The following is a 13776-nucleotide window of genomic DNA, read 5'->3' on the forward strand; positions in this document are numbered from 1 at the left end:
AAAGATGTATGACTGGCACTGTACCTCCACCCCGCAACCCCCACACAAGAGTACCCTTCCGTTGTGACCGCAATCACCATGCAACAACTACCCAGTGTTCAAAAGAACCACACACATTTCCTCACATTCTACACACAAACTCCCCCCCCCCATGTACGCTCCTCTACATATATGTCAATCATACGCTCAGACAGCTCAGACCGTGGCTCACACCGTACATCCAACTCAAACATAAGTCAATATGAAGGGCACCCTGGTGTGAGGATGCTTAGATGGAGACATGGAGACAATAAATCATCCATTGTTTAGCAATAAAAACACCTATGTAATAGTAAAAATTTGAAAAGCTGCGTGGCTAAGGTAGGAGAGCAAGGAAGTGAGAGAGAGAGAAAGGGTATTTATGGCACTGTAACTTCCTATACTTTATAATAACTAATAAATAACATATATAAATAGGTAAATAAATAAATAGTGTGCATGCATACAAATAAATCTACATTAAAGTATATATAGAGAGTGGTAATGATTAAGTATGGTGGACCAAGCCATACGTACAGTGTACTGTGCAATAATCTAGACCAGGGGGCAGTACATTCCTCCACGGTTCACGGCCCCGATGTACCACCGGACGGAGACCAGAGCGCTAAGGCAACCCCGGCCTGCAAAGCACCACGTCCAACAGCCCACCCCAACCACCGCCTCCACCAGACCAACACCGCACCCCCAACCGACTGTACAGAACCCCCAAGCAACGACACACTCCCGGACCCCAGACCCCACCGACAACCATAGGTATACATCGCCCACAGCCCTCGGCAAGCATCGGGACTCCAAAAAAGAATTATTGCCATGGGGAACCCCGCAAAGCCGGACGGGAAGGTGACACCGAACCGATTTAAGACAGTGCCCAGCGAGACAGCAAAACACAGCACTTCAGCGGCCGAGCCTACCCGCACATGAACTCCGTCCCATGGCGCATACGTACATGCCAGGAACCGCAGAAGCATAATGCCTGAAAAATAGTTTTAAAAAAAAAGAGGAAATTATGTTAATATCATGAAATCTATTAAAGGTTGAACATACTGAGGTAATTCAGATCCATGTCAAAGGGTACAAGTTACACAAATGCACTTTGATTTATGTGCCGGGGAGGGGGGGGGGGGGGCGTTGCAAGAAAATATCTGCAACCAAAAGCACATTTCAGTTGTAAAATTCACAAGTGACAGATTAACCTCAACCAAGGCGAGTCCATTTATTTCCGTCAACACAAGAAGCAGGCCAACAGTCAATCAATCGCAAACCTACAATTAATAAAAGATTTATGAATAATTGACGTTAAGACCTAAAATTGACATGCAATCGATTGTGAGTCTCATGCAGCGCCCTAATAGATCATATTGCAAATTTGAGGAATTGAACGCTCAAAAACATACCGTAGACAGACACGCTCATGTATCAAGTAGTACATGTAGGTCACATGTATGTCTCGAATACATATGCGTGCCTGTGCACATAATATTTAAATATATAGAACATTTAATGAAATGCTTACATGTAGTTACATATATTTTGCCAGTTTTATTAAGTTTAAGATATGTGTTGTGCATGCATGTGCACATACTATCTGATACACACCAAACATTTAGTTTGCTAGTGATAGAATGAGATGCAAGTACATTGTACAAGGAAAAAATACACCCTACTTCATCATCTGACCAATTTGCTATTGAAAGCTCTACTTGCTGTGATAAAAAAGGACCGCCTGTATCTCTCAGTTTTCACCTTTGGCAATCTAATTCTACCAGACCTGTTTAGAATAACTTCATGAAGTGGATGTGATTTGTCATGCATTATGATATTAAGCCTAGACTGGAGAGCTGATTCAACAATATCTTCTAGCTCTTGCATGGGTATACCAATAACTTTGCTAGCTTGGGACACAATCTTGGTTAGTTTAACCCTATTCTTTTCTGTCAAACCACTAAACCATGCAACTGAAGAGAAAGATAAGACAGACTGGATGACACTCTGATAAAAGAGAGTAAGTGTCTGTTCTCCTACATTAAATGACCTGAGTAACCTTAAAAAATACAATCTTTGATTTCCTTTTGACTGAATTTTTCTGGTGTTTTCATCCCAGCTCAGAGTATCCTGTACCAATGTACCGAGATATTTGTACTCTGACACCTGTTCTATTGCACTTCCCCCTATGGTGATAATCTCATTGTCCCTTCAGCCAGTTTTACGAAAGTCCAATACCATCTCTTTGGTTTTCTGGGTATTCAGAATCAGTGATGTCTGTTGACACCATTCGACAAAATCATCAACACACTTCCTGTATGCTGTTTCTTCATTATTCTGAATTAATCCTACTATACATGTGTCATCAGCATATTTCAAAACATGGCAAGATGGGCTAACTGGACTATCACTGGTTAATAGTGAAAATAGAATGGGACTTAGAACACAACCCTGCGATGCACCTACATTCAGTGTTACTGTCGGAGGTTACTTCTCCATGCTGAACTAGTTGTACCCGATTAGTCATAAAATCACCTATCCACAATGACAGATATGGGTTAACTTTCATTACAGAGTGTAGCTTCTCTATTAAAACCTGTGGTACAATGGTATTAAAGGCTGAAGAGAAATCGATATACATGTACAAGACTCTGACATATGACTTACTCTACTCTAGATGTTTGATTATTGTATGTAACAAGTAGGTAATAGCATCATCAACAGATCTGTTATTCCTATATGCAAACTGAAGTGGGTCATGGTAGTCCCTAGTCTGCTTAACCAGAGTTTCCTTAACTAGTTTTTCGAAACACTTCATTATAACAGGCGTAAGAGCAACTGGTCTGAAATCATTAAGTATAGTAGGCTTAGGAACCTTTGGAATTGGAATGATTTTTGAACATTTCCAAATATTGGGTACATGAGAAACATCAAAAGACCATTGGAATAACCTACAAAATATGTGGCATAACTGCTGTGCACACAACTTAAGAAGTTTACCTGACAGGCCATCTGGTCCCATTGATTTGCTTGTTTTGATGGATTCCATTACCTTCCTCACCTTAGTGACATCAACCAGTATTCTGTCGCTATTTGGTATATATTCCTGTATTTCTCGAGCATAAGAATCATACAAATCAAAGAATCTTTGATCACATTTATCTTTATCAAATCTACAGTAAAACTTGTTAAAGTCAGAAACAAACTTTGGTACATCTTCACCAAATATGTTACCTTTCCTCTTAGGAATATCAAACCCTGTTATCAATTTTAGACCTCTCCAGGCTTCTTTGGGGTTACCTTCCCGGAATTTATTTTCCATCTTTTTACCAAACTTTTGTTTCCTAGAATTAATGCGTCTCTTAAAGTCCCTTTGAATTATTTTAACAGCTTCAAAGTTATTACTATGAAATTCTACAGTCTTCTCGTGTATAAACTTCCTACAACTTTTATCTACTCAAGGTTTGTTATTTGGATATTGTTTGAAAGTTTTTTCCGGAACAATCATGTCCTCACAGAATTTTATATATCTAGTTACCACTTCTGCCGCCTCATCCAGGGATGTTGGATCCAAAAGAACGTCCCAATCTGTACAGTCCAAACAAGCTCTCAATTACCCAGAAAGAGGTCTTATGAGCCCAAGGCATGAGTTATTGCCTTCAGTTTCTGGTACAGCAAAGTCCTGAAGAAACATCAATGTTGTTGTGCTATCCCTTTGAATCTATGGTGGCCTGAAGATCACTTCCACCTTATCAGAGACTGATGAGCCATCGTCTGGCAAGACATTTCAGCAAATACATTTAATACATTTTTACTGGTGGAAGTATGATTGAGGATGTTATAAGGTTAAGAGAATGTCTCCTCAAGTACAGTTAAGATGCGGAGAGTGCCAAAACTTGTGTCTGTAAAATATAAGATCAGCTATGACTTAACCATGTTTTTCTCCATTGGATACCCATGTTACTGTTACACACAAAACATCAAAATCATGTTGAAAATTAGGTACATGTAGTTTAAAGTACAAGTAGTTAGTTGGAAGATCAGCGTTATTGCCAAAAGACTTTGTGTTGATAAAGCAATGCAGATCTTCTCCTAGTCACTTAAGAAGGTCATTCCTTTTTAGTTGATAAGGAGTTAAGTTCCATTGGAAAAGAATTTCATTTCCTCCTTTTTTGATACCATCTCTGGTCCCTGAGATATTTTATAAAGAAAAAAAGTAATTTCTTAAAGTGATGAGCTTAATAACTGCCAGTATCAAATGGAAGAATAAAATTAAGAGAAAATATAAATGTTAGAATAATCATAATCATTTTTTTTTAAAGATTATACTCAGAAGACAAATATATATCACATACATTGAATATTGTCATCATCCCACAGAATGGTACAGGCGATGTGAATGATGTATGGAGAGTCGAGATTGTAGGAGGTAAAGAAGGAGACCTTGTTAAAGTTGTCAAAACCAAACTCAAACTGATTCATCAACTCATTGGATGTGCCTTATTTTCACACTCAAAGACACTTCCCAAATGGTTAGTAACGTGATTGTCACTCCCTCTCTCATACTCTCTCTCCTTCCTGTCTCTTTCTCTCTCCCTCTCATTAGAATTGCCTTATTCTCACACTCTCACTCAAAGAACTTCCTACATGGTCTTTCTCAGTCTCTCTTTTCTCTCCTCATAGAATGGGGATTTGCTCTGCAAACTACAAAAAGCATTAGTATTCTGTACTCATTATCATTTTAAGATTACATTACATTGTATTTTCGAATTATTTCATTTCTTAGTAGTAGGCCTGAGTCATCACTGGTTTTACTCGAACTGGGATTGAGTGGTGGGGAAATGGGCAGAAATCTGGTACCTGAAAATTCTAGTAGTGCTAAATTCACTCCACAGGCATTAACGCTAGTGCAGCACGTGCGGAGGTGAAGATGTCGGAGAGCAAGATATGATTCAGAAAAGATATAAATTTTAAAAGTTGTGTGCATTTGTGAACTGCTACCAGAAAACCAACAATAAGTCACCAAAAATGAATTTGCCATTTTTCATTGAGCTTGAAAAACTATATCCTCAGCTTGATAAATAATTTGTCAAAGTGCGGATCAACAATATCCCTCACAAGTACTTGATTGAATGCATAAGAAATTCAGCAAGAGTTTACAAAAATAAGAAGAAAACAATGTTTGAAGTTTGGGGTTCATTCAGGCATGAGAGGTGCAAACTGCAATCTCAGGGAAACTTTCAATCAGTCTGGAAGAAATGGTGTCAAAGAAACTCTGGCATCTTAAAATCTCTCCTTGAAATTTTGACAATATGAAGAAAAAAAATTACTCTTTTCCTCTATACTGGAATTGGGCCTAATATGTTCAAATCTTAAGTTACATGTATCATGACTAAAAAAATTAATACTCTGTGGTCAACTGAGGAATTCAAAGAAAAAAATTTGTGGCTTTATTTTGTGGCTATGCGGGCAGCGAGATGTACTGAAATGGCCACCGGGCTGTACTGATTGGTTGTAGTGAAGTCGATCTAGTAGTGCATGAGCGCGGCGTGTCCAGCCTCGATCTGTGTGACTCTTACTAGTTACCTCTTTCATGCCGTGGAGCCAGGTGAGTCCTTGCTTTCAGATTGTTGCTATTAAACTGTATTATTTTTTTGCGAGGTTATAGAGTGTAAAGTTAAGGAGATGACCACATCTTACATCTACCTGATTGGATGATTGCTTCAATATTCCAAAGCATGATGCAAATGAAAAATGAAAAACTTTGACTCAGGCCTACTTAGTACTAAATTAGTTCTATATGTTACCATATATGTTTTCTTGTACAAATGTGAGTATTGTGATTTTTATGCCTAGTTTGTTGGTACCTTATTTGTGCATTTTATGAAATGAATTTAATACATTGAAGTTAGAGAGTTGATCATAGGAAGTTTGCTGTCATTTGATCATAATTAGGCTTTTCATCTTTCTACCTATGTTATAGGGGTTGGGAACAGCTGGAAGTCACATGCAACCCTTACACAAGAGATGTGAGAACTTTATGGAATGTAGAAGATCACACCAATACGAAACGTGAGTTTACTGTAAGAGTATTCATTCTGTTCTCAATAGAGATGTACTGAATTGTAATATCCCAATGATATCTGTTTATATGTAGTCGTGAATGGTTGCTCTCCCTGACTTACCTCCCCCCTCCCCCTTCACCCCCCCCCCAAAAAAAAAGGAAGGTAAAAAAAGTATGGGAATTGAGAAAGCTTATTAGGTGAAAATATTAAACCCCCTAAGCCACACCCCAAAAAAACCATTGCACCCCCCCCCCCCCATTTCACTAGCTGTTTCACATTACCACCTCAGGTACTGTTTGTTTATGTCCATTATCTTGGTAATTATTCTATAATCAAGCACATGACAATGACTGCAAAATATGTGTTTTATACACCATTCATGGTGGTTCATTTTCTGCCAGAAATAAAAGATGACTAGACATATTTATTTTGTGGAACATCTTTGTCAATGGACCTGGAGCTTCTGAACAGATGCAAAGCATGTTTTGCATATTTTGCATATTGACTAATGATTACGTTATTTACAAAATGGAGTTACTGCATTTAACCTTTTCAATTTAATTTCTAATAAATACAACACTTGTGTCATTCTTTCTTTTCAGTTCCCAATGTGAATATAAGCCTGTTTGTGCCATCATTTCTGGAAACTTTCATTGAAGCTCACTTGGTCATGGCCTCTGTAAGTTTTATATAATTTTTTTTTTTTTTTTGGGGGGGGGAGCAGAAATAGATTGATAAAGTTGTCTTTGACTTGTGTCATGAAATATTTATTTGTATCATTATAGTATATGTCATTGGCATGCAAATGTATTAAATTATCCCCCCCCCCCCCCATCTGGAAGATGTAGTCCCTTCGGTATAGAAATATAATATATATTTATTTTTATACACCTTACCATGTATCTGATGCTTGTATATGGGCCAAATAATTCTTGGAGTAAATGAGTTATTACTCAGTATTGAGGAAGTAACCATGCCATTCTACCAGTAGAGGGTTTTTTTCTAAGCAGCTGATATTCGTATATAGTGGGTTTTTTTTTTTTTTTGGGGGGGGGGGGGTTAGCATAATAATTTTTCAGCTTGTTTTGTAATTTACAACATTTGGATTCCTGTTGTCAGACTTACCTTATCCTATGGTATTGTTGTTTCACTTCACCTTGCATTGAAGACTTTCTCTCAGAAATATTGCTCAATGTGATGACTTTAGACCTTTTTTTTCAGGGTAACAACAACCTCAAACCTAAAGAGGGTGAGCTGACATCACAACCCTGGCAATGGCCCATTAACTATAGGGTAAGTTAAATCGGTGGTGATGACTATGATGATGATGATGATGATCATCATCATCATGATCATCATCATGATCATCATCATGATCATGATCATGATAATGCTGCTGCTGCTGCTGCTGCTGCTGCTGCTGCTGATGATGATGATGAACATCATCATCATCATCATGATCATGATGATCATGATGATGATGATGTTGATCTATAAAGTTAGTATAAAGATATCAAATAAACAGACAATGATTTGATTTTATTTGTTAAATTTACAGGCTAGCAATTTAAAATAAAATGTGCTTAAGTGGGTATAATAGAACAGGTGCAAACATATAAATAAAAGGTCAAGGAAACATCAGATTTAGAGCTCAGGATGTAGACTGAATGTTAATATTTGAAAATATGTAAGTATATCAGTGTCCACATTACCAATATCTTAATTACTATTTGATTATTAAACATAAAGTTGAATTGGTACCCAGTGAACAGAAGTTCTTTGAATGGTGTTTCGATCTCTTTTGTGGTGCTCATATTAAGTTTTGCTTCATCATAATGTTTTTATACCCTGCCTTAAGTTTCAAATGAATGGAATAAGGAAGCCAAATGTGTGCCTGAATTATTGAAACTGCAAAAAGTACAATATGCAGATGTTCCTTATAGTTCATTGGACTACAATGTAGCTTACTTCCTATACTCTGATCACCTTAAAGCCATGGGTAAATAAATAAGACCAGCTTTGATAATAATAAAATAAACCATTTAAAACTTACCATAGGCTCGTGTTCTTCCACGAGATAACTCCCATAAGTCACTTTTGGCACAACTATTTTTTTTCCCCAAAAATTTCAGGGGCAGCGTTTTTCTGGTGCTAATGATACTGAGTACAGAGTGTATCTCCTTGGCAATCCCATTATTTGGTGGGGGAACTTAGTTGTACTAGCCCTCTTCTGTCTGGCAGCATTGGTTTGGCTCTTCTTGATGCAGAGGGGATTTGAGCTCTCTAAACAGATGCAAGGTATGGTTAATAGTGTATTAAGAGATAATATCTTGTATATTTTATTGAAAAAAAAAACCAGAAAGAAAGCATTCATTATGAAAAAAGACCCAGCCCCCTTGAAACTGCATTCTTTAAAAATGTATAGTTTTGGAAATAATAATAAGACCACTTTTCTACTAAGCTCCCATTTAGTGTGGTCTAATAACTATTTCCCAAACTATATGATTGAATTCCAAAAGTAATTTATTTAATGTTTATTATTTAAACCACCCAGGCCAATAATAGTAGAGCGGATTAGCCGAACAATTGTGCAAATTTTGACTAAAGCATGAAACTTTCACAAGTATTAGTATATGCCGTAAGATTTATTTTAAAGATGGGAGGTAAATTTATAAATGCCATTTTCGACCGTTGCCATGGCAACGGATTAATTTCTCCAAAATAACACGCATTCCCATGTAAATGGTAATTAAACATGATATAGATGACCAAAATGATAATTTTCAGGCTCCCAATTGAATGCATATGAAATTTAGAAATATTCAAGATCATCAAGATAGTTCCAATTGGTCCGTTGCCATGGCAACGGCTTGTTTTTCCCCAAAAAAGTAAAAATTTTGATTAAAAAACGTTGTAGAATATGATTTATCTTTAATTTCCCCTAACTTTACAGTGCTTATCGAAGATATTTTGGTTGCTAAATGTGTAAATTACATCTCAAGCCATTGCCATGGCAACCAAATAACATCTAATTTACAAAAATAACATGTTTGACAAGACAATGGACAGGTGGAAAATACGATTGGAATTGACTTAATCTGTATGCTTAAGATTTGACCCCCTCATTTGAACAAAAAATACAGGAAGTGTTCTGCAGGAGTTCTTTATAAAGATAAAAATTAATGTTGCCTTGGTAAAGCTTGAATTAAATTTAAAAATAAACAATTTTGCAAAGGACCCGTTGCCATGGCAACATCTTATTTCCCTCTAGAAAGGTAAAAATATTGATAAAAATGTAAAATACATGTACAGTAAGATCATCATTCCATTTTCCCTAATTTCAAGGTACTAATCGAGATATGTTTGTGACTAAATTTTATAAATATAACATCTTATGCCATTGCCATGGCAACCAAATAACATCAAATTTAAAAAAAAAGTGGATGATAAGGTTAAAAACAGGTGAAAGATACAATGAATATTAACTTAATGTGCATTCGTAAGGTCTGACCTACTCAATTAATTTAGGGGAAAATAATACAGTCAGTGTTCTGCATGAACTAAATTAGAATGATAAACATTGATGTTGCCTTGGTAATACTTGAATTCAACAATAAATATCAATATTCAAAATGGCCTGTTGCCATAGCAACAGATCATTTAGTATCAGTTTTGATTAAAAAAGGGACTGTAGAATCTGATTTTTCTTGCATTTCCCCTAATCTTTGTGTGCTAAACATCGATATGTTTGATGCAAAATGTATAAATAACATCTGAAGCTATTGCCATGGCAACCAGATAATATCTAATACTAAAAAATAATGATTTGGATGACAAGATTTTGGACAGGTGGAAAATACAAATACAAATAACTCAATATACGAAAGGTTTGGCCGGTCATTTAATTTCGAACAAAAATTTCAGTTAGAGTTCTGTATGAGTTCATCAGAATAATAAAATTATGTTGCCTTGGTAATACTTGAATTTAATGATAAATATCAGTGTTTCAAATGTCCCGTTGCCATGGCAACAGCTCATTCCCCCCAGAAAAGTATCATGTTTGATAAACAAAAAAATTGTAAAATCTGATTTTTATTTCATTTGCCCCAATTTTAGGGAGCTAAGCATATATATGCTTGCTGTTAATAAATAAATAACATCTTCAGCCATTGTCATGGCAACCAATTAAGATATAATTTTTAATACAAACTAACACAGTTGTAATGATAATGGACAGGTGGAATGTAAAGTAAAGATTTACTTAATCTACATAAGGTTTGACTTTGACCAGTCATTAAGTTTTGAACAAAAAATACAGTAAGTGTTCCGCATGAGTTCATTAGCATGATAAAAACTGATGTTGCCTTGGTAATGCTTGAATTTATTGATATCAATGTTTACAAATGTGTTTTCTGTTCCCATGGCAACGGGTCATTTTATTCCCCCTAAAATACCATCTTTGATAAAAAATACCTTGTAGAATCTTATTTTTCATTCAATTCTACTAAGTTGAGGGTGCCAAACATACACGTACATCTCTGTTGGTTAATGTATAAATAACATCTTAAGGCATTACCATGGCAATAAAATAACATATAATTTACCCCAAAAATAACATGGCTGACAAGATAATGGACAGGTGGAAAATACAATAAAATTAACTTAATATGCTTGAATTTATTGATATCAATGTTTACAAATGTGTGTTCTGTTCCCATGGCAACGGGTCATTTTATTCCCCCTAAAATACCATCTTTGATAAAAAATACCTTGTAGAATCTTATTTTTCATTCAATTCTACTAAATTTAGGGTGCCAAACATACACGTACATCTCTGTTGTTTAATGTATAAATAACATCTTAAGGCATTACCATGGCAATAAAATAACATTTAATTTACCAAAAAATAACATGGCTGACAAGATAATGGACAGGTGGAAAATACAATAAAATTAACTTAATATGCGTAAGGTTTGACCTACTCTTTTAATTTTAAAATCACATTAAGTGTTATGCATGATTTTTTACGATATGTTGATTTGGTAATGCTTGAACATAATGATAAATATCAATGTTGCCAATGGTCCCTTAAAAGTACAAATTTTGATAAAAATAATATGTTTATTTTATTTCCTGGTCCCTTATTTGAGGGTGCTGAACATAAATATGCTAAATGATAAGCACCATCTTATTTCGTTATACATGGCATCGAAATAAGACCTACAAAAATCTTATCAGACTTTTTTGGGCTCAAATAAATTCCCGAAACTCAAATTTCGAGGCTGGTCAATTTCGTTCAAAGTATTCGCAGGCTGCCATTTTGAAGAAAGCGTCTTGGTGTGATTTGTGCTTTAAGGCCGTTCATCATATCAATATATAAGGGGATAATAGGCGTTGATAAATCAAAATCAAAAGTCTATCTGAGGAGTTGACATGGTCTTGAGCTCCTAATCAATGTAAATACAGTAAATCAACTTTTACATGGAAATCATTAAAATTTTGCTTTGTCTGACTGTTTTAGCATAATACTTGGCTCGAAATTTGATGACAAAGAATTATCAAGTATCATCTGCTAGTACGCATTTTAATTTCTGCATATATCAGAAAATTTTTACTTTTTGAAAATTCCCATCATTTCTTGAAAATTGCCGAAAATTCCTAAAATTCCCACCAAATTCTCGTTTATTCCCATGAAAAGATTCCATCAAGAAAATTCCCGGAAATTCTGCAACCCTACTCCCCCCAAAAAAAATTATTACCAAGAAAAAAATAAAGAGAACCTGAAAGAGAGATGGATAAAATATGATTATTTTACGAATACTATACCCAAAATCTTTTACAAAATTTTATTTTTGTACAAAAAAATGAAAAATTTCGAAAGTTTTACTCTTTCGCTGGGCTAGCTGACAACTTTTAAAAATTAATTTTACTCAATACATCATATCTGGACCCCTCAAAATTACATCACATATTTTGACGAAGAAGATTTTGAAATACTGTGATAATTTTTAAATTAACATAATTATGAATCTAATCAACATGAAGTATAATCTATTCACTGCTAATTTTACATGATAAGTAGACTTATTAAAATATTTAAATTTTTAAAAATACCCTTACTGGTTGAAAGGTTGAAAAGAAAAATTAAGTACTCCAGGGTAACAGGAAAATCCAAGATGGTGCCCTCACTGGCTGCCGTAGGCTAAAAATCCACAACTCATCCATTACTTGATAAAATGGCTTTAATTTGTTTTTTATTCATTGGTTATTAAGGATCAATAGTACATAGGGCCAAGTTACAGGGACAGCCAGTGGTCTGGAATGTCCAAAAACATAAGTTGGCTTCAAAAAATTGAATCTAAAATAGTTGCTGATACCTAAAGCGGACGTAGCTCATTTCATATTGGCCTAGGGGAAGTGATTTTGACTTTAAATCATTGGTTTCAAGAGTCTAATAATATTAGGAAAAGTTACAACGACAGTCAAGTATATCCGAAAATCCAATATGGCTTCCGAAAATAATTATAAAATGGCTGCTGATACTTAAAAGTGGAATAGCTCATTTTATATTCACCTGTGAGATATGATTTTGGTGTCTAAACTATGATTTCAAAGGCGAATAATACATAAGGACAAGCTACACGGACAGTCGGTGGTCTTGTATGTCCAAAATTCCAAGATGGCTTCCAAAAAAGATATAAAACAATGTCTAATGTTGCTGACAAATAAACATAGTTTGTTCAATATCTGTCTGGGGAATATGATTTTGGTGTCTAAACCATATTTTAAAGGGTCAAGTAATGCATTAGGACAAGTTACAAGGACAGTCGGTGGTTTGGTATGTTAAAAAACGCAAGATGGCTTACAAAATGGGGTCTAAAATTGACTGTTGTTACTTAAAAATTGGCAGAGCTCATTCTATATCCGCCTGTGAGATGTGATTCTGGTGTCTAAACCATATTTTCAAGAGTCAAATAATACATTAGGACATAGTTTGTTCAATATCTGTCTGGGGAATATGATTTTGATGTCTAAACCATAATCATAAAACCATGGTTTAATGCATTAGAACAAGTTACGAGGACAGTCAGTGGACTGGTATGTTAACAAATCCAAGATGGCCTCCAAAATGGGGTCTAAATTGACTGTTGGTACTTCAATATGGACATAATATAGTTCATTAATAATATAATATGGGGATATGATTTTGATGTCTACACTAGTATTTAAAGGGTCAAGTAATACTGTACATTTGGTCAAGTTGAAAGGACAGTCGGGTGTCATTATTATGTCAAAAAATTCAAAGATGGCTTGAAAAATGGGGGTTATAATGTTACTAAAAAATGGACATAGTACATCAAAAATACACCTGGTGATATTATTTTGGTGTCTACACTAGGGTTTCAAGGATCAAATTATACTTTGGGACTGGTTACAATTGTCCATTTTGCCTGAAAATCCAAGATGGCTTCCATAAATTGGTTCTAAAATGACAACTGTTACTTTGAAGTGGATGTAATATCCACTTGTGAGAAATAATTTTGGTGCCTACATTCAAAATGCAAGCAGGTAAGAGTTGGCAACAGCACCCATTGATGTAATTTTAGAATCTACCTTGGACTTTGGACAAAATTGATAACTAACCATCCTTGTTACTTGTCCTAATGTAATAGTGGACCCTTCATACCAC

The 13776-nt window shown here is 35.3% G+C and overlaps 1 protein-coding gene across 1 annotated transcript in view; it reads left to right on the forward strand.

The window, feature by feature from the left end:
- The window catches only part of LOC129264907 (protein O-mannosyl-transferase 2-like), a 35950-nt gene that overhangs the window by 11850 nt on the left and 10324 nt on the right, over positions 1-13776 (forward strand). Inside the window, exons 10-14 of the mRNA XM_064101997.1 lie at positions 4402-4553; positions 6005-6093; positions 6689-6765; positions 7308-7379; positions 8219-8384. Coding sequence (XP_063958067.1) covers positions 4402-4553; positions 6005-6093; positions 6689-6765; positions 7308-7379; positions 8219-8384 — 556 coding nt within the window. The remainder of the gene's footprint in view (positions 1-4401; positions 4554-6004; positions 6094-6688; positions 6766-7307; positions 7380-8218; positions 8385-13776) is intronic.

Source organism: Lytechinus pictus, chromosome 7 (genome assembly GCF_037042905.1).
Source record: "Lytechinus pictus isolate F3 Inbred chromosome 7, Lp3.0, whole genome shotgun sequence".
Lineage (NCBI taxonomy): Eukaryota > Metazoa > Echinodermata > Echinoidea > Temnopleuroida > Toxopneustidae > Lytechinus > Lytechinus pictus.